The sequence below is a fragment of the Danio rerio genome, chromosome 7, assembly GCF_052040795.2.
Source record: "Danio rerio strain M-AB ecotype USA chromosome 7, GRCz13ab, whole genome shotgun sequence".
In the NCBI taxonomy this organism is placed as follows: domain Eukaryota; kingdom Metazoa; phylum Chordata; class Actinopteri; order Cypriniformes; family Danionidae; genus Danio; species Danio rerio.
In genome coordinates, this window is record NC_141027.1 from 17482509 (window position 1) to 17507802 (window position 25294).

Sequence of the window (25294 nt, forward strand, 5' to 3'; positions counted from 1 at the left end):
TTAGATGCTGAGTTTCATGATCACAATGAAGAGTTACATCAGTTGCACAAGGTTTTCCAAATATAAAATATAGATTTTTTTTTGTATTTTATGTATATATTTAATTAATTAATTTATTTATTTATTTATTTTCCAGAATAAAGATTCAGACTTGAACTTCGCACCTGTACATTTTGCTAAAAACAACAGTGGGCTCGTAAGGACTTTCAAGGATGTTGAGACACATGCTGTTTATGCAGTAAGATGATCTGCAGATTATCAGAAAACTATAGACCATTTTGAAGGATGTAAACAATAACAATGGTCCCAACGCATTTCCTGTTTTACATTTTAATTACCTATATAGCTTTCGAGAATCAAAAAAAAAACACACATATTGACAGTGGTGGAAAGAGTACTGAAAATCATACTCAAGTAAAAGTTCCATTACTTGTCCAAAAATGTAGAGCAGGTAGAATAAAAGTATCTGTTGTAAATATTACTCAAAGTATGAGTAAAAAGTAGCCCTTACAAAAGTACTCACAAGTATTGAGTATTACGCTGTAAAAAGCTGATGTGTTTACATGTAAAGTGTGCATGTGTGTCAAAGTAACATTCAGTAGTGCATTTAGTTATTGTTTAAGGCCATTTCACGACACAGTCAACATCCATCATACAGTAAACATCCGTCATCTTCTCATCACTCTGTTATGACAGCTGTTTTAACATAGAGTTTTGCCTCTTGTTATGGTTATGAAATAGTTTGATATAAGGCAGGAAATGTTCATGGGCCTATTAAGCACTTAAGACTGATACAGGATGTTGTGAAGGATAAAATGGTTTAATTTTCAACAATTATTTGCTATAAACAATTATTTGAACTTGACTTTTTCAGTTGACTTAATTTAACGTGAAGTTTTTTGTATACTTTACTGATGCAGCAATAGTCATTCTTACTATAAGTATTATTTTCACCAATTTCACCATTAGCCTATGCGTGTACAAATTACATTCGCTAAATTTGCATACTAATCTAATAATATAATCAGTTATTTCACTAATTTGAAATGTCATATGGTTTTTGTGGCATGAAGTACATAATGTAAAGAAAGTGTCATTTCTAAACTCCAAACCACAACTCAAGTGAACTTCAACATCTCAATAATGATCCCTTATTAGTCAATGTCTCATATTAAATTGAATATTTACAAAAGCACCTGTGGATTTGCTGACACCAATATTTGAACAATTTACAAAAGATAAATCATCTGTGATTATGCGTGGAAATAAACATTACGACTATAAATGCAAATAATATTGATTAATTTACCGCGCGCTTTTTTTGGACCCGAAATCTAGGCAGAAAAAGCCTGAGATTGACCAGCAGAACACAAGACCACTGCCACTGTGATGACCTGTTTTAGGATGTAGAATTGGCTCAGATGTCGTAGCCAGTAAGGAAAACATGTTAGTTCAGTTTTTGAATTCGGTTTTATTTAAAATATTTCTAAACAATTTAGTTATTATTTGTATGTGTTCAGGGCGGCGCATTGGTGAAGTGGGTAGCGCTGTCGCCTTACAGCAAGAAGGTTGCTGGTTCAAGCTTCAGCTGAGTCAGTTGGCGTTTCTGTGTGGAGTTTGCATGTGTTGGCATGGGTTTCCTCTGGGTGCTCTGGTTTTCCCCACAAGACATGCGTTATAGGTGAATTAAGTATGCTAAATTGAACGTAGTATGTGTATGAATGAGAGTGTATAGGTGTTTCCCAGTGATGGGTTGCAGTTGGAAGGGCATCCGCTGCATAAAACATATGCTGGATAAATTGCCGGTTCATTCCGCTGTGGTGACCCCAGATTAATAAAGGGACTAAGCAAAAAAAAAAAAAAAAAAATGAATAAATTTGTATGTTTTGTTATTTCTGGACGTGCGTGTTAATGAGTTACTGTATACTAATACTATATTGATGAAGATCAGACAACATGATCTGACTGATCTGCCAGAGTGATCACTGAATAGTGTTATGAATGCAGAGATATGCAATGCAGATTAGACAGTTGAGGTCATCCGACTTAAATCTGTGTTGACTTATATTCGACTAAGTTTTAAAACCTTCCAACATGACATGCTGAAAAAATTATTATGCCTGAGATATGTTCATGCATTTTATGCAGGACTTTTTAAGTTTTCATGCAAAAAAAGAAAGAAAAAAAATGCACTGTATGTTGAAGGGATATTTCACCAAAAATGAAAATTATTCCATCCTTTATGCAGTTTTTAACCTTTGCGTTACTTTTCTCTGTTGAATGCTGGTTACAGACAACTATTGACTTCTGTAGACAAAAACAGTTACTATGGAAGTCAAGCAGCTTCCAGCATTCTTCAAAATATCTTCTTGTGTGTTCAACAGAGGAAAAAGGTTTTGAACAAGTGAAGAGAGAATAAATGATGACAGCATTTACAGTTTTGGGTGAATTCTCCCTTTAAATACTGATTTTCTCCACTGTTTCTGATATTCAGTATTGTGAAAATAAATGTTTAGAATTATGAAAAGACAGCTGTGGTTTTTACTAGTTTACCATGTTTTTGAAACTATAATATCAATATACACATTTATTATTAATACACAATCATACACTGTAAGTATGTTTAAGAAAACTTTACTAGCACCATTCCTCGGATCACAGTTTTGATTAAGTTAACTTTACTTAAATGACCAGAGTAAACGTGACTCAACAGAAGTGATAATTACTTTTAGTAAATATGAGCTGATTCTATTAAGTTAAGATTACTTAATTGAAGGCAATGAGTTTGCACAGTTCAATTGAGTAAACTTAACAAATCACTTTTACAGTGCCGATGACGAGGTTATTCGATTTCACAGCATCTAAAAATGAGATTTAAGTCAACAACAAATTGAAGCAATTCTCTTATAAATGAATTTACATGTAAACAATTTTTTTTTCTGAAAGCCAAAAGTGATACAGCCTCTGTGGTAAAAATAAATGAAGTCATGTAATCTCTATTATACTTTTTTTAACATTTTTTCATTTTGTTCATGCACAAACTCAGGTAATAATCAAGAACAAATATTGATTTGGATCATAAATTCATATCTCTGATACTTACATTGAGGAATGAGAGTGTATGGGTGTTTCCCTGTGATGGGTTGAGGCTGGAAGGGTATCTGCTGTGTACAACATGTGCTGAATAAGTTGACAGTTCATTCAACTGTGTCGACGCCTGTTTAATAAAGGAACTAAGCCAAAAATAAAATGAATTAATGAATGACTTACCCTGAGAAGAGGCATCCTCAACTGGTGGAACTGATTGTGTCTGTTACCCGCCTCAGGCTGAAGAGACCCAAACAGGTAAGTGAAATGTATAACTGCAGAGAAGTAAAGAAACAAATCAATACGAGCTCTGACGGTCTTTAATGAACTCTGCATTTTTTCTTCAAAAGGAAACACAAAACCTTTTTTTACTGAATAAAACAACAGTTTTTGGTTGTCACCATTGTAAACAATAAACTTGCAATAAACTGTATGTAACTGAATGTCCATCTATACAATAAAGTTCTTGTATTTTTGTGATCTGATGGCGTATGTACTGTTCATTTTATCAGGCATTTAAATACTGTATACTTGTAAACAATCACATTACTGTTACAAATGCTCTCTTTTTTAACTAAAACATTTAGTTCACATATATAAAGATTATGACAAAACATGAACATTAATGTAACTACTAATATTTCATTAAACTAGTTTGCCTCTTTGTTTCACATAGACGACACCATTTTGGCTCTAACTCACATATTGTTGTCGCCATTTTGGCTCAACACTGCTACTTTTACCATCAATTCGTCTTACGACGATTTCTTACTATAATTACAATTGTTCACATTTTAAACTCTTCAAACACACTCATGAACTCATTTTGTGTAAATGCTTACTAATTCTGCTATGTTTCTTTGCACATTAGTTAAAAGATTACACAAGTTAATTAGTTCACTAAAATCACACAAAACCAATTAATTTCACAAGACTGCATAAATCTGCATTCCCATGTGTAACGAAACCATCCTGACCCATTTAACTTAATTTTAAGTGTTTATACAAACAATATTTCTCTTACCTGCAAAGAAGTAAAGAAACAAATCAACACGAGCTCTGACTGTCTTCAATGAACTCTGACCCGAGCTGCTCTGTTCAACATTTTTTTATCCATTAAGCGCCCTCTACAGGATATACAAAAATAACTTTGGGATTAGCCCAACAATATAGAAGCCCCTGTCTGCAGCCTGCAGATCTGGGCGGGGATGAATGTGGGGCGGGGCTGCACATTCAGCCACGCCCACCTGTAATTTCATTGGTTAGTGGAAACGTAATAGCGTGAATGCCCACTACGTGGTGTAAGTAAACAGGAAATGCATTTCCAACTTCTTAAATATTGTTTTTATTGTTAATAAACACAAAAATACACAAAAGTGGACATGCTTGCTGAGTGTTTTATATGTTAATTATGTTAACAGTTATGTGAATTTCATAATGGTATTTCTCCTGCTAAAAAATATTACATAAGATTCAAAAGACTCTTTTCACAATGGTGTCACTTAAGAAATGCAGTGATTTTAATTTTGATATTTTAATGGTTTATTATTTTGCTTCAAAATGCAATTGCATATTGCACATTTACAACAAATAAAGATAGAGAGAGAAAAACTAAAATAAAAATGCAGTGTTTTTAGTTCAGTTTAATTCTTTATCTTTGAATGGGAGAGTTTTCTGGAAAATGTACAATTGAAAATATTAAAATTATACTTTGATTTAAGGCTATTCAAAATATTGGGCATGTGTCCAATTGTTTCTCTTTCAATACTGCACTGCTTTGAGTTTTATTAAGAGCAGGGATAAGCTATTATTTATTAAGGGAAGTTTGTAACCTTTTTACTTATTAAATCAGATTATTTCATCATATGATGGATTTATTTTTACTTTGATGCTGCTATGAATATAAATGTATATTATCTGTTATATGTAAATGTTACAGCATAAGTAAATTTTTTCATTAATTTTTTTTCATATTACATGGTGTGTTATCTATGGATGCAATCAATTTCATTATTTATTATTTACCAATCCATTAGTTTTGTTCAGTTTCTCCATTTGAATGAAGACAGTGCTCTGCTGCCACCTACTGGGTGGTTTTAATATCTGTTCTACATTTTAATTAATAAGTTACAAATAATTTTATAATCTAATATTACTAAATTAAAATGCAGTCTTCTTGGTTTTATTTTTGTAATATTTGTAAATACAGGGTAAATACTTTAATACCTCTTTCTAACAACCCTTCTGGATCCATTTCTGCACTGTAGATCTTTAAAAATATTTTTTATAATGATTTTGTTTGGTTATTAAGAGTCACATACAACATTGTTAATCTATTTCATTTAATTAGAATATTTAATACACTTAATATTATATTAGTAGGGTGGCACAAACGGCCAGTTTTATTTATTACTTATTTATCAGGACACAAATTAATGAAAATAAATTTGACAATAATAAGTACAGCACTCGTGTAAGCTTCTGAATTTTTTATTTGACAAATGCTGATAAATACATACCAACTTCATCTTCAGTAAAAACACCAACACAAAGCATTACACTCTGTTGAAAGTCCCTCTTTCTCGGTTTAATTAAAAATCTGGCAGATCTGTGTTTTTTTAGATGTCAGATGTCTCACCTACAGAACATCTGCGTATGCACATGCACACATGTACAAAAGGAAGACTGACAATTTAAAGAAAATAATAATAATAATTTAAGATACAGCAGTTTGTGATTATTATTACCTTTAATAAACATAAAAACTATTATATATATATTTTACAGGGAAATTCCACTACAGAAGTAACAATCTGCTGAGCAATATATTGGGAAGTCATTTGTTGAACTGAATGCTTGCAGGACCCCCCTCTCGCCATACCCAACAGACAAAGCACTTTGTCAAAGTATATGGCACTCTGATTGATGAAACCTAAAAAAAAATCAAGTACATATTTAAGCAAGACACAACCATAATTCAAAGTTTTACAACTAATGGAGTACTGTAAAAAAAAGTGCTTGGCATATTCTGTATTCTTTATCATGTGTACACACAAAAACACACACACACACACACACACACAGCCTGCTTCTTGAATTTTGGATTACTGACAATGGCTCGGCGAGGCAGTGGCGCAGTAGTTAGTGCTGTCACCTCACAGCAAGAACGTTGCTGGGTCGCTGATTCGAACCTCAGCTCAGTTGGCGTTTCTGTGTGGAGTTTGCATGTTCTCCCTGCCTTTGCGTGGGTTTCCTCCGGGTGCTCCAGTTTCCCCCACAGTCCAAACACATGCGGTACAGGTGATTTTGGTAGGCTAAATTGTACGTAGTGTGTGTGAATGTATGTGTGGATGTTTCCCAGAGATGGGTTGCGGCTGGAAGGGCATCAGCTGCGTAAAGACTTGCTGGATAAGTTGGCGGTTCATTCCGCTGTGGCGAACCCAGATTAATAAAGGGACAAAGCCGACAAGAAAATGAATGAATGAATGACGGCTCAGCAGGTCCTGGATGTCAGTGAGTGTTGCAGAAATGTCCCATCACCATCCTGTGTGACAACTCTCAGTAGGATACACTGCAGGATCTCAGGCGGCATCTGTACAAAATAACCAACAATCATCAACATGTCGCTTAACATAAAGTATATTAAAGTTAAACTCAAAGAATAAAATATGTTTGTACTACGCATGCCCCCTCCTCACATTCCCCTTTGCATAAGTTTCATTCATGGATTATAAAGTAAACAAAAAAAAGAGAACATGAAGTGTAAATAAATATATTTAAAAGCAAATTAAAAGCAAAAATCTATTAAAACAGAAACAGAGAAATAACTGAGGTAAAATGAAATAAAACAGAGAATATGCTCCACAAGAATCATAGTGATGAATATATATCAATGCCAATGATCTACAAACAAAATGTAGTATAGATCAGTAAGTTCAATTAATATTGTACATATTTAGCATTAACATTACCAGAGTATATAAATTAGAGAACATGCCACAAAGAAAAATATATTTTGTTATCTTTGATATCAATAAACTTCATGTGATGGACTGTGTTGCTCGAAACTCTTTAAAGTTTACATTATTCTTTTAAGTGAATAAGACCGCCAACTGTACGATCAACCTGGATAACGCCAACCCTAACACAGAAAACATTTTTTTAAAGGTTTTAAAACTTCATATCTCCTTAAAGGCCTTTAATTAAATAAATTACATATAATACGTAGCTCGTGAGGTGTACTGCACTATAATTTAACCCTTTACATGACAGAAGACGTGTACTTACCATGCAGAGATGAAAACCGGAATCGAAAGCATACATTACATCAACGTCAATATGTCTCCGTGAACCAATTAAAGACTTGTAGGCGGAGCGACATGTTCAGTCCCGCCCACTTATGGGCTCAGTCCTGCCCCATATTCAGCCCCGCCCCGATCTGCGGGCTGCAGACGGGTGTACTTGCAACAATACGTTATGGATGTATTCAAAATACATCCATTCAATCGCCTAAATTTTTGTAGGTGGGCCACTTTTTACAATATATATATATATATATATATATATATATATATATATATATATATATATATATATATATATATATATATATGCACCCATTACATATTTATTGACCCCCTACATGTCAAGTATTGGTCAACAGTCTCCTCTGCTGGTGAAAAAGAGGAATGACATGTTGAGCAGTTTGTGGTGTCAAACCTGGTCCTGGATGCTGTGGCGCCCCCAGAATTTCTTTTTAGGGGTGGCCAGAAGAGGCCACACCGAATCTTGAGGTGGCACACACAAAAACAATTATGAATTCAGTGTAATGTTATATTTTTGTTACTGGTAAATGAAATAATATGGTTTTAATTAATTAATTATTCTTGAAATATTCCAATTTATTCCTTGAAATAATTCAACAAGTACATGTGCAAACCAAATAAATTTCATTAGTTAGTTTAAAAACATCTTTTATATGTATAATCATCTTTTCAGTTATTTTTCCATATACTTTTATTTTACAGCATACAGTAAAGGCTATGCCATGTCTAAAATTAATGAATTAATATACAAAAACACATGAATAAACTGAACAAAATACATTATACACACTTACTATACAGACCCTAATAATATCATTTATCGTTTTTTATTTTATTTTTTTAGCCACAATATTATTAATGCAGCTTCTTCTATTGATATACCCTGAGGTATTAAATGCTTTTGCTGTCTATTGAAGGTGTGTGCGTATACTGTCAACGAGGATCGGGGAGGTGAAAAGGCAATGAATCAGTACGTCAGTGGCACCAATCAATCCACAATATTTTAGTGGCAGCATTTTATTTATTTGTTTGTTTTATTTATTTATTTATTTAAATATTTGTGAATTTACATAAGTACATTTAAAAGAATAATATCAACAGCAAATCGTTTTGGGGTATAGCCAGAGTTAGGGATGGCCGTGGCCGATCCAATTAAACACCTAATTCAGAGATTATTCATATTTCCACGTCAGGCAAATTAAAGCTGAAAATTGCAGAACAGTGACACTCCATGAGGGATAGGCTATGTCAAATTATAATTTACATGTTGTTAATGACACTTAGACCCGCTTTTATTCCGTTAATATGGATTTGTACATCTAACAATATTTGCACTCAATTTTGTGGCGTTTGCGGTGTCTTGTTACCATAGTTGCAGTAGATGAACGTCATTTTTAAGCTGTGCAGCTCAGAGAAATCTTTTGTTGATTTGTAGTTGTGGCGGTTGGTCGATATTTCACACTTTCAACAAATACATATATTGTTTTATCAAAACGTCTTGCTGTCTGTTCCGAAGAAAGAAAACCGTAAAAGAAACACTTGGGGTGAGTAAATAGTGTGTGGAGAGCGGGGACTAAACAATATACAGTAGTAACTGTTACTGTTTACCCCACCTGTATGGCAAGTTGTAACAGAGAGAGGGTTAGTTGTAACACATGCTTAAAAAGGCAGATTTCCCAAAATTAATTTAAATCAAGCTAACTTTAAATCGTGTATTTCCTCAGTAGCTAGTTTTTATTCTACATAGCTCAGTGTGTTTATATTTATTATTTGAAAAGTTGTCAACATTACACTCAAAATTCAGCCATTATTTTGTTTGTTTAATTATTGTCCAACAGTGTGTGGCCTATTTTGTAACACCCTGTTACAACTAACCCTGCTGTGTTGTGTTTTCCTCTAAACTGGCTAGCAGTCACTGTAATCTTTTAACCTAGAAGACAGTAATCACAGCAATTTAAGATTTTACTTACTTTTTTCAATAAAAATATTGACTACAATAAAAATACTTTTATGCTGCAAAAATAGATTTTCCTGTTTCTCATATAAATTGCACCAAACCTTTTCAATAATTGGCAGGAAGACATTTGCCATCACTGTGGTGAAAACCTTGATAGCATGCCATGGTTAACCCCGAGCAAATACCTTAAAACTTTGTTACATTTCACCCCATGTTACTTTGTGACTTGCGCTCCCCTATGTGCTGGATTTAATAGCTTATTTTAAAAATATCTGACATTGTGAATATGTTAACCGCAGCCTATTTTGTCCTTTATCTTTGCAAAAAAACATTCAATTGCATGTTCATTTTGCATTTGGCTTCCATCAAATGTTTCAAAAGTAACCCAACAATATGAAATGTGCTTATTTAGAATATGTTTAATCATTATTGGCAGTTTACCTTTATTTGATCAAATGGATGGAAGTGAAATACAAGTTATTAGCAGTGGGGCTTTAATAACAGTGTTATTTTCATCTCCACTTGCCATTTAAACCTCATATACTTTTAAACTAAAAAACTCAGACAATACAAACTTAAGGATGTGTTATTGCACTAAATAACCTGTAGATCGATCATTACTGTGACACATGAAAAGAGAAACACAACTTGTGTTAAGAAAAAAAAGTACCACTACAATAATTAACTTTCTGTAAACTTCAGTTGATCTAGAGATGGAGGAGAAAATGAAGCAGAAGGAGTTGAAAAGGAAGGAGAAAGAGGAGAAAAAGAGGAAGAAAAAGGAGGAGAGGAAGAAGAAAAGGAGCCGGATCGCTTCCTTTTTCAAAGCAATGTTCTGCTTCACTCTGGGTGATTCAACAGATACATGTTATGATGCTAAATAATAGACTTTAATGCTTTAAATAAATTGTATTTTATTACCTGGTCTTACCTGAAGTTTAATGTCTTCTTGACAGATGTGGTGGAGGAGGAGGAGAATGAGAACATGATGGTGGTGGAGGAGGAGAATAAAGAGGAGAAAAATCCAGAAGAAAAATCCCCCTCCATTCCAGCAGACCAAGCCACTGATGGTAAATCATCATATTTATGTCTATATATATATTTGTCTGTGATGTTATTAATAAATTGTATTATTTTCCCCTCACCTGGTGTTGAACATCCTCTGAATGTGTAAACTGCAATCATTTCTCTTTAAACAGATGATCAAGAGGAGATCATGATGGAGGAAGAGGAGAAAGTTGAGGAGGAGGAGGTGAAAATGGTGGAGAAAAAGAAAAGGAAGACCAGACGAGGAAGGAGAGGACGGAACAGAAAGAAAGAGGAGGAGGAGAAAACTACAATAACAGAGAAGAAGGAGGAGGAAACGGATAAAACTGAAATGATGGAGAAGATGGCGGAGGTGAACACAAAGGAGGAGGAGGAGGAGGATAATAGCATTGAGGAAGAGGAGGAGATGAGTAAGAAGGAGAAAAGGAGAATTCAGGAAGAAAAGTTGAAGAACAAGAGATGGAGGAGGGAGAGATATGGAAAGAGAGAGAAGACAAAGAAGGAGAAAAGGACTGAGAAAGAGAAGACAAAGAAGGAGAAAAGGACTGAGAAAGAGAAGACAAAGAAGGAGAAAAGGACTGAGAAAGAGAAGTCAAAGAAGGAGAAAAGGACTGAGAAAGAGAAGACAAAGAAGGAGAAAAGGACTGGAAAAGAGAAGTCAAAGAAGAAGAGACAGAGGGGGAAGGAAAGTAAAATAACGAAATGGGACATGATAAATGAGGAGGAGAATGTCAAGAAGGATGTGGAGAAATTGAAGAAGGAGGAAGAGGAGGATGTGGTGGAGGCAGCGTTACGGTTTCAATGTGGTGGTGGTGATGGAGTCTATGTAATATAATAAACAGGGGTGGAGGGCTGATTTTGAATGTTGTTGAATGATAAATAAACAATGTAAAACTCAAATACTGTCCTCGTCATTTCTTTCACCTATTTTATTTTCTTGCTTTCTCTCCTTTTTATCCTGATAGAGGTGATCTAGTAATATGTGTTTGTTTAATTTTCACTTATTTTGCAAAAACAGTTGACAGTTAATCCTCTCACATGTTTTTAATTGTGGTTAAATTCATACATTTATGCTGTGATTTGCACTAGATTAGCTTGTCTGCTGGTGTCAAAATGTGAAAAGTGTTGCTCACAAAACGTTTATATTACAGTTTAATAAATAATGCTCTGATCAGCAGCTCCCTTCAGAAATGTACAAATCCTGTATCTTCTATTCTGCTGTAGGGGTTTATGCTGTTGACAAACACAGGGCTTTTTTCTGTCAATATTTGTTTACCATAAAATATCAAAACATGTTTGAATAGTGAGAATTTATGCAGCAAAAATGAGATGGTGTAGGCTATTGTCTCATACAGTAAAAAAATTATATTGTCATGAATATTTCAAAATAAAAAATGGCCAAAAATATATTTACTTAATAAATTTAACAATAAATTAACATAATTACATTTTTTAAAAATACATAGACCATTTTTAACATTTTAATCTATATTTTACCCTCCATATATTTCAATCCTAGAAGATAAATTCATGTAACATTAAGAAAAGCTTTATTTCCACATAAACCAATCAACACAGGCTATTTAAACATAAATCATATATATTTTCAAAGACTTCAGAAATGTGTTTTATCGAACAACACAAATACAATTTACATTTAAATTTTTTTTTGGCCAGGAAAAAATATAATTGACTGTATGGGGAATGACTTTTTGAAAACGTTCATAAAAGATAAAACAATAATCTAGCTAGTGAACTTATGTCTTTAGGAAAAAAATGTTTCTTTTTTTATTAGTTTTTATGTATTTATTGTCCTGTCGTGACGTCGGTAGTGCCATCATGCATGATGTCAGTCTAGAATTCAAGTTTTGAAAGTCGCTGTGAAAATCAAAACTGACAGCTCTTCTTTTTTTATCAGCCTGTACTTTTATAATGCTTGATCAGAATAACTTCCCCTATTTCATGCAATAATGTTTACCATTGCTTTTCTCTTCTCTATATATTCAGGAGCAATGCATGCTTTCAATATGCCATGAGGGCGGGGCAATAAATGTCATTCACATGTCATCAACCAATAGCAAATAATAGTGATCCAATTAATTCCCAATGAACAAAACAAGTTTTCATGCTAAAGAACTCCTTTCACTTGGATACACCAATGCAATATTTTATGTCAATTGTAGTAATTTTTACTGTCTATATTTTCCCAACTATATTTATTAACTTAGTCCCATCAGTACTACAATATTACGCAAGCAAAATTCTCATCATTTCAGAAGTACTACAAAGCTTTATTACCCTATACACTGTAGATCCGATTGGCCTATTTAAAACAAGCCAAACAGTATTGAAGCATCTAAAAAAGAAAATTCTGTCATAATTTACTCACGTTTGAGGTTTTTTTTCTTCTGTTAAATACTAAACAATATTTTCTGAAGAATGCTGAAAACCAGCGTGTTTACGGGTGAGTAAATGATAAAAGAATTTTTCATTTTTGGGTGAACTATCACTTTACTGACAGCAATATTATAGGGCACCTATGATGAAAATCTTCTTTCTGAAGCTGTTTAGACAGAACTGTGTTTAGATATAGTGTTTCCACTAACATACTGGGGTGATACAAAGGCAATAAGTCTCTTTTTGTTAATTTCCTAACATTAAAAAAGGATCCAAATCCCTCCAATTTTGAGGCCCACTGCAACGTGCCGTAGGAGTGCAGTTTTCTCCACCCAATTATTTGATTGACAGCTGCGTATTAACATGTCTTTATAGTAACGTGTATAATCATTTCAACAAGACAAGATGTGCGCAAAGCAACCAGGATTAAAAGATCTGTTCAGCTCTCTGTGATCATCAATCATCATCAAATGAGATCAAGAGTGAGTTTTACAAGTTTAAAACATTTTTAAAACAGTGCATGTTTGTAATAAATTACAGTGATTTTACAGTCTTTACCACCACAGCTGCATGTCAGTACAATTATAAAAGAAGAAGCTTATCATTATTATATTAACATGTGTCATGTCACATTTGCTGTTCAAAAACAGTGCAAAGGTAAACACGCACACTGTGTGTGTGTGTGTCCACTGTGTTTATGTGCGTGAACTTTGTAATGAAACTATATGTAATTCATCGTTACAAAAAGGCTTGAACTCCACAACAAATACATCAAATAATCATTGGGAAAGTTCTTACTGTAGTATTTTTTACAAACGTTGAGTGAGATCTGCTTCCTTCATCTGACGCAGCTGAGGAGGAGATTGAGGCACACTCTGACAGGCACATGGAAACGGTGGGCGGGGAGAACTAGCATTAAAGGCACAGGCAACAAAAACAGCTACATAAGTGTTTAAAGTAGAAAATATTCTGAAAGATTTAATAAATAATCTGATGGGAATTTTGAGCTGAAACTTTACAGACACATTTTGGAGATGCAAAAGACTCATCCTAAATCTTGAAAAAGAAGTAAAATAGGAGCCCTTTGATTTCCATTTTTGAGTTTGTTCTGCTTGTCTGTGAATAGGTTGACAGCAGTCAGTAACAAAACGTTCCAGTAGGAGGCGATATTTTAAATATGTTAAAATTAAACATGTTTCCTCTTTCCAGCCTCTGACAAAACCACAACAATTTCTGGTGCATTAGTCCATTATGAACATAATAAGTCAAATACAAAGTGTTATAAGAACAGATTAAACTCACAGACTGAGACAGGAATTAATATGACACAAATTGTAAAAAAAATATTTGATAAATTTCACACAGTTTTGCAGTTTCTCAGTGCTCTAGATATTTAGCAATAAAGGTCTTACTGATTATTATCTCAGACTCTGAAGTGTGTGTGAGTGTTTCAGTTAGATTATTTTGATGTACCGTGTCTTGACCACAGAGGTGTGTGGCCGTGCAGTTATAAGGGGATAAAGAGAGCGAGCGATGATACGTGTCACTTCCTGTAAACTTGAAGCAGCCGCTCAGTGTAGATTGAGAACTGCTGAAGCGATGCTCGACCATTTTTTTCAACAAAGACCGACATCTTTTCATGTGGTCAGCCTTTGAAAATCTGCAAAAGAGAATAATTGTGGTCAGTATAACATACAATCGCTCTCTCGATCTCTCGCTCTTAAAAAGTGACATGTATTAAATTCTATTTTTGTTAATAAATACAGGCAGATATAACAGCTTTGATTAAATTGTTTATTTTAAACTGTACAGGATGTTTCCCTTTACAAATTACACCTATTGCTAGATTTCCCTTAAGGCAAACAACATAGTTTGTCAAGAAAATGTCAGGATTTTATTTCTCTGTTCACTGCATATCTGGAATCCATACTTCATTTCCAAAACAATTGCTGAAGTCATTTTTGTATTAATCAATTATTTTTATTAACTGACTACTTTTTTAAATTACTGAACATGAGATAAGGTTAGCAATGTAGAATCCTATTTGTAAAAAAAATCAAACACAGAAGGCATTATGAATAATTATCTTTCATTAAATATTGAAATGAGCAAAACCAGAAATCAAATAAAATATACTAATCCAGGCTCATTTTGAAAACGTACCTCTATATACATTTCTGAAGAACGCCAAATATATCTCAGGAGCTACGCTTTTTGTTTTTGTGAATCCACCAGAGGCCGCTGTGTACACTTTTTTAGATCTCTAATTTCTCTCATGAGTTCCATTTGTGCCTGCTGTTCTCATATAAATTCTCCAAAGGCCGCTGTTGACTGACTGAATGACTGACTGACCCACCGTACTCCTTCCCTAGACCCAAACAATCGTGTTTTCAAAAGCACTGATTGACCCACCCACTCACTTCCCTAAACCCAACCCAGTTTTAAAAGACAAAAAATAAATAAATAAAAGCCCTCGTCTGATTTATCACGTTTTCAGAGCTTGCATTCTCACCCTGTTATTTACTTCAACACATCCATGATTAAACATGCAGATCAATTCAGAAAAGGGGATCACTTTTAATTTTCAACAGCAAAAAATGAATAAAAATCAACACAAAGTAAATTAGTTGGCGGTAAACTGGGCAGTGGTTTGATGTTTCTGGTTCAGTGTTTGTCTGTTGAGAAGGATGTTGCTGTGGTTTTTATTCAGAGGGGCTTCAAGGCTTCAAAACAGAAGCAAGAGGTCAGTGTTGTGGTTGGAAAATCATCAAACCACAATGTGTGCAAGCAATGCATGCATAAAGGTGCACACCCAGCTGCAAACAGACATCTCACTGAGGCTTTCTTATTTTAACAATATAACTTTAAACTCATTTAACAGTTTTTATATTGAATGTGTTGATTATAATTAAAAAAGTGAAAGGAACAATCTGACTTTGTTAGTCAATGATTTCTTTTAGAATACAATAACTAATCTGTTTTCTTTCTAAATTTAATCTGGTTACTAAATATTGTATTTTAAATTATATATTTTACTAGTGTTATTTATATATTTCTAAAGAGTTGTTTATAACAGCATAATAGCCCTTAACAGGTAGAAGTTAGCGGTGGTCCGCTGAAGTTCACAGCAGCTCTTAGCACTCTGTACTGAGCAGTTTCTCTCTGTTGCTGCTCTACAGGAAGTGATGCTGTTAACAATTTTCATTCGTAGACACGTTGTATTGCGTGTGCATAATCATGTGGTTTAAGCAATGCCTCCTTTTAGCTATAATTGTATTTAATAGTGCTAAAATAAAATTAGTATTGAGCTGCGCAGTTCAGAGAGTAATAATATTTTAAATAGAGTGGAACAGCTTCAGGAAAAACAAACATTTTTGTAGTAAAACTGTTTTTAATCATAGCTAATTGTTTTGATAACTAATGTGAGCTCCGTGGTTGTTGTTATTTTTCTGAATTCATCTGTTCACATTATTTCAACATTTTTAAAAACATTTTTGTTAAAATTTTATTGTTTTTGTACAATTCAATCAGTTTTGTGTCTTATATTTAATACAGTTGAACAGTAATATGCATAATGCAGAACAACAACAAAAAAAAACAAGGCGTTTGTCTTATATTTGAGTTAATAAATATCACACTGATGCAAATGCAATGATGGGGCCTAAGCCGAAAGTGTAATCATTTTTATATGCTTGTAATCTCTTCTTTATATAGTCCTCCACACCTGTTCTCAATATACATGTTCACACACACAAACACACTGCATATTTACCTAAAAGCCTAGTTGGTTGAGATCATGGCTTATAAAACTAAAAACCCCTTACTTTGAGAACTAAAAAAAAAATCCTCATGGGAATAATGAACGAGAAGAATTCATTACTGCTGAAAAAGTGTGTGAGCACTAGTGCAGTCTATAGCACATGCTGGAAAAATGTCCAGTCAACCATTTTAACATGAAAGTCATACAAGTACCATCCAAGCAAAGGCCAATTTCCCCATGTGGTAAATAAGATTACTCAGATGAATCAACAACTGATTACTAACCACATCTTTTGGAGGCTTTCATGGACACTTTGCAGCACACAATCCAAAGCAAACTACCCAAAACTGCTGGCTGAACATATAAAATAATACTTTGCATATTATTGTTTATGATGACTAATTTTCCTAATTACAGTGTCAGTGTTTTACATCAACTCGAGGCTCAGCTCTGGTGATGAAACAACTTTGTAAATCAAAAAAAGATTGCACACAGTTAGGGAAATGGGCGGGGCTTAATGAGCAGCTCCTCCCACTTTTAAAAATAGCCAGTGACATTTTGTTTACATTACTGGTCTAAAAAAAACAAAGAGAAGTGAAGAGTGATGTTATCAAAATTATCCATACTGGTGAAACAACGAGACTAAATTTAAATGCAAATATATTTTGAATGCACATTTCATCACTGTTGTGCTCTGTTAGCATATAGATCACATTAATAATAAGTTTTAAAAATAATAAAAGTAGTTAGATCTGATTTGCAGAATTAAGGAAATCTTAAATATAATTTTTTAAAATCTTGTTTGTTCAAGTGTAGAATGATAAAAATGAAAGAAAATAAAGCCTAATACTGTGTCTCTGTCCATGGTGCTGAAATCATACTTTTGACACTTTCACATATTAGATTTTGATCATATGAATACTTTATGCCCTGATCTGTGACATTTAAAAATTATGTATTTGTTATGCTACATTGTGGGCCTTTTATCTAATGTCACCAGATTAAAGCATGAGGTCAAATGGCACAGCGCTGCACTTGAGCGAGCTGCTATCACACTTTAATCAGAAGCGCTTCCGTGGAAACTTTCAACCACAGCAGCTCCTCATTCTTATTGGGTGACTGTGAGTGGCCTGAGCTCATAGTCTAAAACCACAAGTGTGTAAAGTTTAATGCAACAGTTTCTACCAGCATTAGATAAAACACACACACATACACACTATACTGTAACTGTCTTAAACAGCATTTGATAATTATTATTATGCATATTATTATTTATATTATTATTAGTAGTATTTATTATTAATATATCTTATTATTGTCTCGATAGGGTCTATAGGGCTCGAACCAGCAACCTTCTTGCTCTGAGGCGATTGTCCTACCCACTGCGCTGACCTTATTTTGAATTATTATTAAATATAATACTACCTGACACGAATAATCTAAGGCTGTTTAAGTGATTTTTTTTCTATTAACATGCACAATAATATACACCTATTTTGATTATTATAAATCAAACATAACATAAGATACAGGTTTTAAGTTTAGGATACAAGAATTAGTGTTTGTTAAAATATTAATTTGTTAAAATGTACATTTAAATGTAATGTGAAATGAAAATAAAATCATTTAAAGAACTTTATGATACTGTATAGTTAATTTTTCACATTCATATGGAGTTTGTTTGACCTAAAACACAGATATTGATAACGTTATTGATAAAAGTGCAGTTATTTTTTGCATTTTTAATAAACGTTGATGGCATTGAACTGCTTGATACTACTCACAAATATTGGTTAAACATAATAAAACATATTTTTGAATATAGGGACTTTTTGTTTGTTTGGTGACAAAAATGACTTCAGTAATTTAAAAGCAATTGGTTACTTGTACTTAAAAATGTGAGTAAACCTGTTGCCTTACAATTATTAAATAAATGAACTATATGTGCATAATTATCAAAAATAAGTCACCTTAACATTTCTAAGATGGAGTTTAAACACTTTTTTAAAGTAAAGAAACTAATTGCTTTTTTTAGTTTAACAATTGCCTGATAGTGTTAAACAATCAATACCAGACCAAACCACATGCAGCTGCACTTAAAAAGTGGTAATTAATAAAACTAAACAGCAGTTTCAAATATAAACTGGACAATAACTGGACTGTACATGTATCTGTTTGTTTGCTGAAGTTCACCTTACCAGACCTCATTCTGTTCTGAACTGCTACTTCCTGTCAGTCCCTACAGGAAATGATACTTTGTTTCCAACCCCAGCCATTTAATTTGGTGAAAGGTTGCTTTAGTTCTAGCATGATCATTGTGGTCTGTGGTGTGGACGGCCTGCAATCACTGTGTTAACATATCTCTAAAAAAAATCTAATGAGAATAATTAGTTACATACATGCAATTTATTTAATGATGATGCAATTTTTTCTTTTAATATAATATTCATACCCTAATATATTTCAGTTATATGTATTCACTGTACATTGTGGATTCCTCAATGTTGAATAAACATGAATTATTCATGTGCTTTATATTTATCTAAATCTTTTTAGCAAATTTATGCTATGAAATGCAACACAGGCCTAATATCTACAGCCAGCTCTTACTGCTAAACACATTTATTAATAATGAAACTGTGACAGGCAACGCAGTAGGTAGTGCTGTCGCCTCATAGCAAGATGGTCGCTGGGTCGATCCTCGGCTCAGTTGGCGTTTCTGTGTGGAGTTTGCATGTTCTCCCTGCCTTCGCGTGGGTTTCCTCCGGGTGCTCCGGTTTCCCCCACAGTTCAAAGACACGCTCTATAGGTGAATTGGGTAGGCTAAATTGTCCGTAGTGCATGAGTGTGTGTGTGTGAATTTGTGTGTGTGGATGTTTCCCAGAGATGGGTTGCGGCTGAAAGGGCATCTGCTATGTAAATCATGCGCTGGATAAGTTGGCGGTTCATTCTGCTGTGGCGACCCCAGATTAATAAATTAATAAGCGACCCCAATATTAATAAATTAATAAGCCGACAAGAAAATGAATGAATGAATGAATGAAACTGTGACAGTAATGTCTCTACTTATTGGCTGACTTTTATTTCAATTAATTGATTGGTAATATACATGTAATAGCAAAAATGCCATTAGATTTTCCAATGGGATGTTTACAAAAGTGAGTTATTAAAATACACTGAACAACAATGAACTGGCTTATTTTTATCTAAACTTGATTATTTGTTGTACATGTACACTATAGACAGGGGCAACATGGAGGAATGAAACTTATTTTTTTGTTTGTTTTTTACAAATTTAAGTGGATTGAACACAAAACAATTTAGTTGTCGCTTGAAAAAAAATAATTGTTATATCAGCTCATATTAGACAAGTAGCTTGAACAAACATCAAATGTCATTTTTGAATTAATAATTTCACAATTTCTTAATGTTTTTTTACTTACTATAGTATATATATATATATATATATATATATATATATATATATATATATATATATATATATATATATATATATATATATATATATATACATACATATACATATATATACACACATAAGGTAAAACTCTTTGCAAACAAAACAAAGACTATCTTTAAAAAAGAAATAAAAAAACTAACATTTTATTTGTATTATATTCTAAAAATGCAACCAACTTTAGACAACCCCCTAGACTTTATTTGAAGGTCATCTTTACAGTGTAGAATGCATCCTGCTTTAATAGAGATGGAGCATGTAATGTTAAAGCCACACCCCCTTCTCATAAATAAAGCTCAATGTTCTCAGTTCAATCGATTCGACTGGAACGTAAACATGAATTTGTCTGGACTACATCCGCTGATGCTCTTTTTAATGGGTAAATACACTTTTACAATATTTATCTTGAGCACGGGACACTGAAACAGAAAGATCATGTTTGCCATAAATTTAAATAAAGTATACAGTAATAAAAAATAATATGACTACTATATGCAATACCTGACAAAAGCATACATTATAGTTATGTATTTAATTACAGCTATCATTATACTTTTCTTAATAATTGATTTTAAAAGTTGCCATGTTTTTATCAAAAAGTCAAAATCTGACATCTTCAAAATACATCTTTTAGGATTTACTTCAGTTTATAAAGCAATAGTTCATAAACTCGCGTTATATCATCATTTATATTATTTTATATTCTACATTATTAGATCATTTAACAACTCTAATGTTGTTTTTTTGTTCTTGGGGAGCTCAAAAAGGTATATTTTAAGTCAGATTTGGGAAATGTGTCACATTTTTTGATTTTTTTTTAACAACACCAGCTTTGTTTATAGTATCTTCTTTTAAGCTATAGCATTTAAAAATGACCTTTGCATTTGTAAAGGCATATTAATTTAATGTTGATGTATGTTTTAAAAGGAATAGTTCCCCCAAAAATGAAGATTCTGCCATCAATTACTAAACCCGTTTGGGTTTATTTCTTCTGTTGAACACAAAATAAAATACTGATACTTGAAATGCTGGTACTTTTTTCTAGTCAATGGGTGCAAGCAGCATTCTTTAAAACCTCTTCTTTTGTGTTCAACAGAAGAAAGAAACTCAAGAGAGAGACACATGAGAGAGTATAAATGATGAGGCGATTTTAATTTTTGAGTGAACTATTAGGGGCAGCGCAGTGGCGAAGTGGGTAATGCTGTCGCCTCACAGCAAGAAGGTCCCTGGTTCAAGCCTTGGCTGGGTCAGTTGACATTTCTATGTAGAGTTTGCATGTTCTCCCTGTGTTTGCGTGGGTTTCCTTCGAATGCTCCGGCTTCCTTCACAGTCCAAAGACATGCGCTACAATTGAATTGAGTAAGCTAAATTGTCCGTAGTGTGTGAATGAGTGTATGGGTGTTTCCCAGTGATGGGTTGCAGCTGGAAGGGCATCCGCTGCGTAAATCATGTGCTGGTTAAGTTGGCGGTTCATTCCACTGTGGCAACCCCTGATTAATATAGGGACTAAGCAGAAAAAAAAATGAATGAATGAATATACCTTAAAGCCTATTGCGTATTTCGTGGTTTCAATTGTTGCAGTTGCAGATATATGTGCTTATTGAGAAATGCAGTATACAAGGGTTAAATACAAAAGAGAAAAATAAAATGATTAAAATAAACCGATTATACTCCTGCTTTTTTAGCACGTTTCTTTTGCCACAGTCCTATGAAAATCCATATTCCATATTGCTTTCTTTTCCAACAAATAATTCTGTCAGTCAAATTTCGTATAAAATTTTGTAGGGTCGGCACCAATAGGTTAGAGTTAGTGCATCAACACATGGCACTGCTGTTAAAAAGTGACCCGAATTCGAGACTCAAGGTCTTTTTCCAATCCTTCCCCTCACACACTGACTGCTTCCCAAACTTTCCTGTCAATAATCTCCACTATCCTTTCCCATTAAAACTGAAAACCCCATAAAAACTTGACTTTGTAGGGTCTTTAAATGCAGATATAGAGCAAATGTCCCCTACAGACATCCCTTCTGGGCCACTACTACAGTACACAGAAAGAATATACTCTGGATCATACAGAATATATTTACATTTTGTAACATTGTGTTCAGATGCAGCTAATTTTAAGTTTCAGTCAACATCTTTTTCTATTTTTAACATTGTAAAAAATATCTGTTAATTAAGTTTTGTTTTCCTTTTACTTGCAGTTGTGAATTGTATAATGGGAGCTTGATTTCTGCTCTGTTGATTTTTGCTGAAAATTCAACTCTACAGCTTAGCAAAGTGACTTTAATTGACATTTTAGTTGTTTGAAATAATATAATGTATAATAAATAATATAGAGAGAAATACGTCTTTAAAATAACGGAAAATGTTCTGGAAGTTTATTACAATTTTTTGTAGTGTAATATACAACACAGGAGCAGACAATATATCAAACTATTAAAGTATTACAATTTTTAGACATTTTCAAGGTTAAAAGTTGTTGGAAGACAAAAAAAGTTTCAATAATGCAATTCAAAAGCATAAAAAAATAGAAAATATAAAAATAAAAACATGAATCACAAAATACAGTTACATAATTTTATGGATATGTTTACAGTGTATAACATGCTGTGCTTTACTTTTAGGTATCATCTTTGTAAAACATGCAGCTTTCATGGAAACAGTGTACAGCGGGACTAACGTTTCTCTTCTGTGTTCAAACATCCTGAAAGAGTCCAGTTATTTAGCCTGGTTCAAGCAGACAGATGATTCTCTGCCACTCTGTATTGTTACTCAATATGTTGGCCTGAATCCTGCTGACTCCACATATTTGAATGGATTTCAGAAGACTCGTATAGAGATGTCAGTGAATGCAACGTTTTCTACACTGAGGATTATCAGCGTGGATGTTTCTGACTCTGGAACATTTTACTGTGGAAGTTTTATCAAAAACCACATGAAGTTTCACGACCAAATACAGTTAGTGGTAGTAAATGGTAGTATTCAAATCTTCATTTGATCTATTAGCATCTTTAATTTATTACAATAATATTATTTGCTGTTGATTAATTATTTACTTGTTTGTTTGTTTGTTTTTTTATCTTCAAAGTAACAAATCGCTCTAATATAGAAATTGCAAATACGGATAATGGTATGTGTCTAACAAACGCATAAAAAAATGGTCCTTTGTTCTTTAAATTTTCTGTTATGCGATAGTAATTTTGTTCTCTTTATTTTTCTCTTTCTGTCTTTTTGTTTTTGATTACCTGAATGGTTTTAACAGGAACAACTGAAGAGACATCCTGCCATTTCTTTTACATGCTGACACTGATCTCGAGCGGCTTCATTTTGCTTCCCACTGTTTTCGCTATTGTAGTCTTAATCAAGCTGAAGAAATTGAAGAAGAAGAAAAAAGGTGTGTGAACAACACACTATAGCACATAAGGAAACATTTAACTCATTTCTAATACAGCCAGTATAACATATTGATATTACCATATCAGTAATTAATGAGACAATAAAAAATATATTTCCTGTCTTGTTTTTTCTTAGAGGTGAAGCACAGTAAAAACAAAAAGATGAACAAACAGCTGCAGCACAAGGTAATATAAATTTAATATGTTTCTAATAAAAGGAACAAGACAATTCCTGATGAGTTAAGAAATCAATTCATAACCACTACTCTTAGTTCTTATTATCAATGTTTCCATGAGAAACCTTTAACATTCCTGGAATCTTTTCAATTCAAAAGGACCAAAAAGGCTCTTTAGATTATGAAAAGTTCCTGTGCATAAATTAAAAAAAAATTCTGGCATTTCACTCAAAAAATGATTTTGCTATTTGTTTAAACTACTTATTTAAAATGAGCTAAATCAACACAAATCTTGTTTTATGTTCAATCCACTTACATTTGTAAAACCAATTATAATAACTGATTTGATTTTTTACAGTGTTTGAGATTTAAAAAAAAGTCATTCCAGATAAATTATTTAATTTCCAGGACATTTCATTATATAAAACCCACTGGATTATGCCCCAACACACACTTTAATGTTGTAAATTTGATGGTTTGTATTTTTGTTTTACATAAGAACTTCTAATAATGATTTCTATTGTTAGTTTTTCAACAGAAATTCTATATAAGACTTAAGTGTTCACCTAAATCCAAACAGCCAAGCAGTGTAAAATGTCAGACAATTATTGTAGAAAGCAGACAATAATTAGGATAATTAAACTTTGCTTGTTTGTTGATTGCAAAGTATGTTTTTTTTTTGTGTTGCCAGGAGCAAGATGAAGACCTGAACTATGCAGCTCTTAACTTAGACAAGAAGAGCAGAAGACCAGTAAGAAGCATGAGCACGGTGGAGCCAAATGTTGTTTATGCTGCCACTCGGTGATCAAACAATAACAAAACACAAGTGAAACTCTGCCTGTGCTAAACCACATGTTAATAACAGTAACTGCAGCTTACTGGTGTCTAGACTCACTTGACTTAATCTCTCTATATGCAAAAGACATTGAGTTAACATGAAACGACAATGGCCGAATGCATTTTCATTAACTTATGTTAACTAACATGAACAAATATTGTAATTTATGTATTATACATTGTGTTGATGTTAGTAAATACATTAACTGAAATTAATACAACCCCTAAATTGTTACAAAATAATTGAAAATTTAATTTATAATTTATTTATTCATGTTTTATATGTATATATGATATGTAACCATTCAGTTTATCAATAAAACTGTTTAATATTATTTAAATCAGTAAACAATGAACTTTTCATATCATTTTAATTATTTATTTTTTAAAAGGCAAATCCATTTGTATCATTTGTGTATACAAACATGATTTTTGTCATGAAGAAAAACCAAATTACCAAAATCAAAATGCTAATCATTCTTTTGCTCTATTATGTTAAATACAAAGAAAAAAGCTATTGTTTTTATCCGTGATTCGTCAGTATGCAAGAAGTTAGAACTAAATTTTAAAGCCCAGCCACTCCACCAGTAAGAAAAGACTTTGGTGAAACAGAAAATATATCAGTATGTTGCAACACTTTCAGAACCATCCACAGTCATTCATACAGATTTCTGACTGTTTTCTTTAAATAGGGTAACTGAGTACTAACTATATACACCATAAAGTCCAATTGGTTCAATTTTATCAATGTCAAACTAAATGACACCTCTGAATGCCCTTCCTGAATATCATTATATATGGCCTTTCTGTAGCTCAGGCTGTAAGTTTATTT

General features: G+C 33.0%; 5 protein-coding genes across 20 annotated transcripts in view; 3 read left to right on the forward strand and 2 right to left on the reverse strand.

Moving 5' to 3' along the window:
- Positions 1-868, forward strand: part of nitr7a (novel immune-type receptor 7a) — a 111091-nt gene extending 110223 nt beyond the window's left edge. Inside the window, 2 exon segments of the mRNA NM_001128565.2 lie at positions 5-51; positions 137-868. Of these exon segments, the coding sequence (NP_001122037.2) occupies positions 5-51; positions 137-247 (158 nt within the window). The 3' untranslated portion in view covers positions 248-868.
- LOC147835938 (uncharacterized) overlaps positions 1-4168 on the reverse strand; it is a 939756-nt gene extending 935588 nt beyond the window's left edge. For 7 of the 16 annotated variants that reach the window (XR_015495459.1, XR_015495450.1, XR_015495458.1 and 4 more), the window contains exons 1-3: positions 4112-4168; positions 3271-3362; positions 3104-3164 (exon numbers count right to left, since the gene is read on the reverse strand). The gene's annotated coding sequence lies outside the window, so the exon portion shown is untranslated. Of the gene's footprint in view, positions 1-3103; positions 3234-3270; positions 3420-4111 lie in introns of those variants that run through there. The other 9 variants (XR_015495460.1, XR_015495451.1, XR_015495454.1 and 6 more) reach the window with 4 other exon arrangements.
- Positions 1-25294, reverse strand: part of nitr3c (novel immune-type receptor 3c) — a gene marked incomplete in the record, with an annotated part of 33865 nt that overhangs the window by 2814 nt on the left and 5757 nt on the right. Inside the window, 2 exon segments of the mRNA NM_001007202.1 lie at positions 6742-6761; positions 22382-22392.
- LOC147835942 (uncharacterized) lies at positions 7970-11316 on the forward strand. Its single transcript, XM_087260764.1, has 4 exons — positions 7970-8956; positions 10072-10218; positions 10326-10439; positions 10569-11316. Exons 2-4 carry the CDS (start codon positions 10083-10085, stop codon positions 11249-11251), a joined length of 933 nt encoding a protein of 310 aa, XP_087116890.1. The 5' UTR covers positions 7970-8956; positions 10072-10082; the 3' UTR covers positions 11252-11316.
- On the forward strand, positions 20303-24546 carry nitr7b (novel immune-type receptor 7b). The gene is made up of 6 exons (XM_087260774.1): positions 20303-20430; positions 22679-23029; positions 23143-23184; positions 23317-23448; positions 23586-23635; positions 24317-24546. The coding sequence occupies exons 1-6, from the start codon at positions 20313-20315 to the stop codon at positions 24428-24430; spliced, it is 807 nt and encodes a 268-aa protein (XP_087116900.1). The 5' UTR covers positions 20303-20312; the 3' UTR covers positions 24431-24546.

Coding starts and splice junctions, on each gene's coding strand:
- LOC147835942 (XM_087260764.1), top strand. CDS start 10,083: ATGGAGGAGAAAATGAAGCAGAAGGAGTTGAAAAGGAAGGAGAAAGAG. Junction 10,219..10,325: donor AATGTTCTGCTTCACTCTGG/GTGATTCAACAG, acceptor TCTTCTTGACAG/ATGTGGTGGAGGAGGAGGAG. Junction 10,440..10,568: donor AGCAGACCAAGCCACTGATG/GTAAATCATCAT, acceptor CTCTTTAAACAG/ATGATCAAGAGGAGATCATG.
- nitr7b (XM_087260774.1), top strand. CDS start 20,313: ATGTTAAAGCCACACCCCCTTCTCATAAATAAAGCTCAATGTTCTCAG. Junction 23,449..23,585: donor ATTGAAGAAGAAGAAAAAAG/GTGTGTGAACAA, acceptor GTTTTTTCTTAG/AGGTGAAGCACAGTAAAAAC. Junction 23,636..24,316: donor ACAAACAGCTGCAGCACAAG/GTAATATAAATT, acceptor TTGTGTTGCCAG/GAGCAAGATGAAGACCTGAA.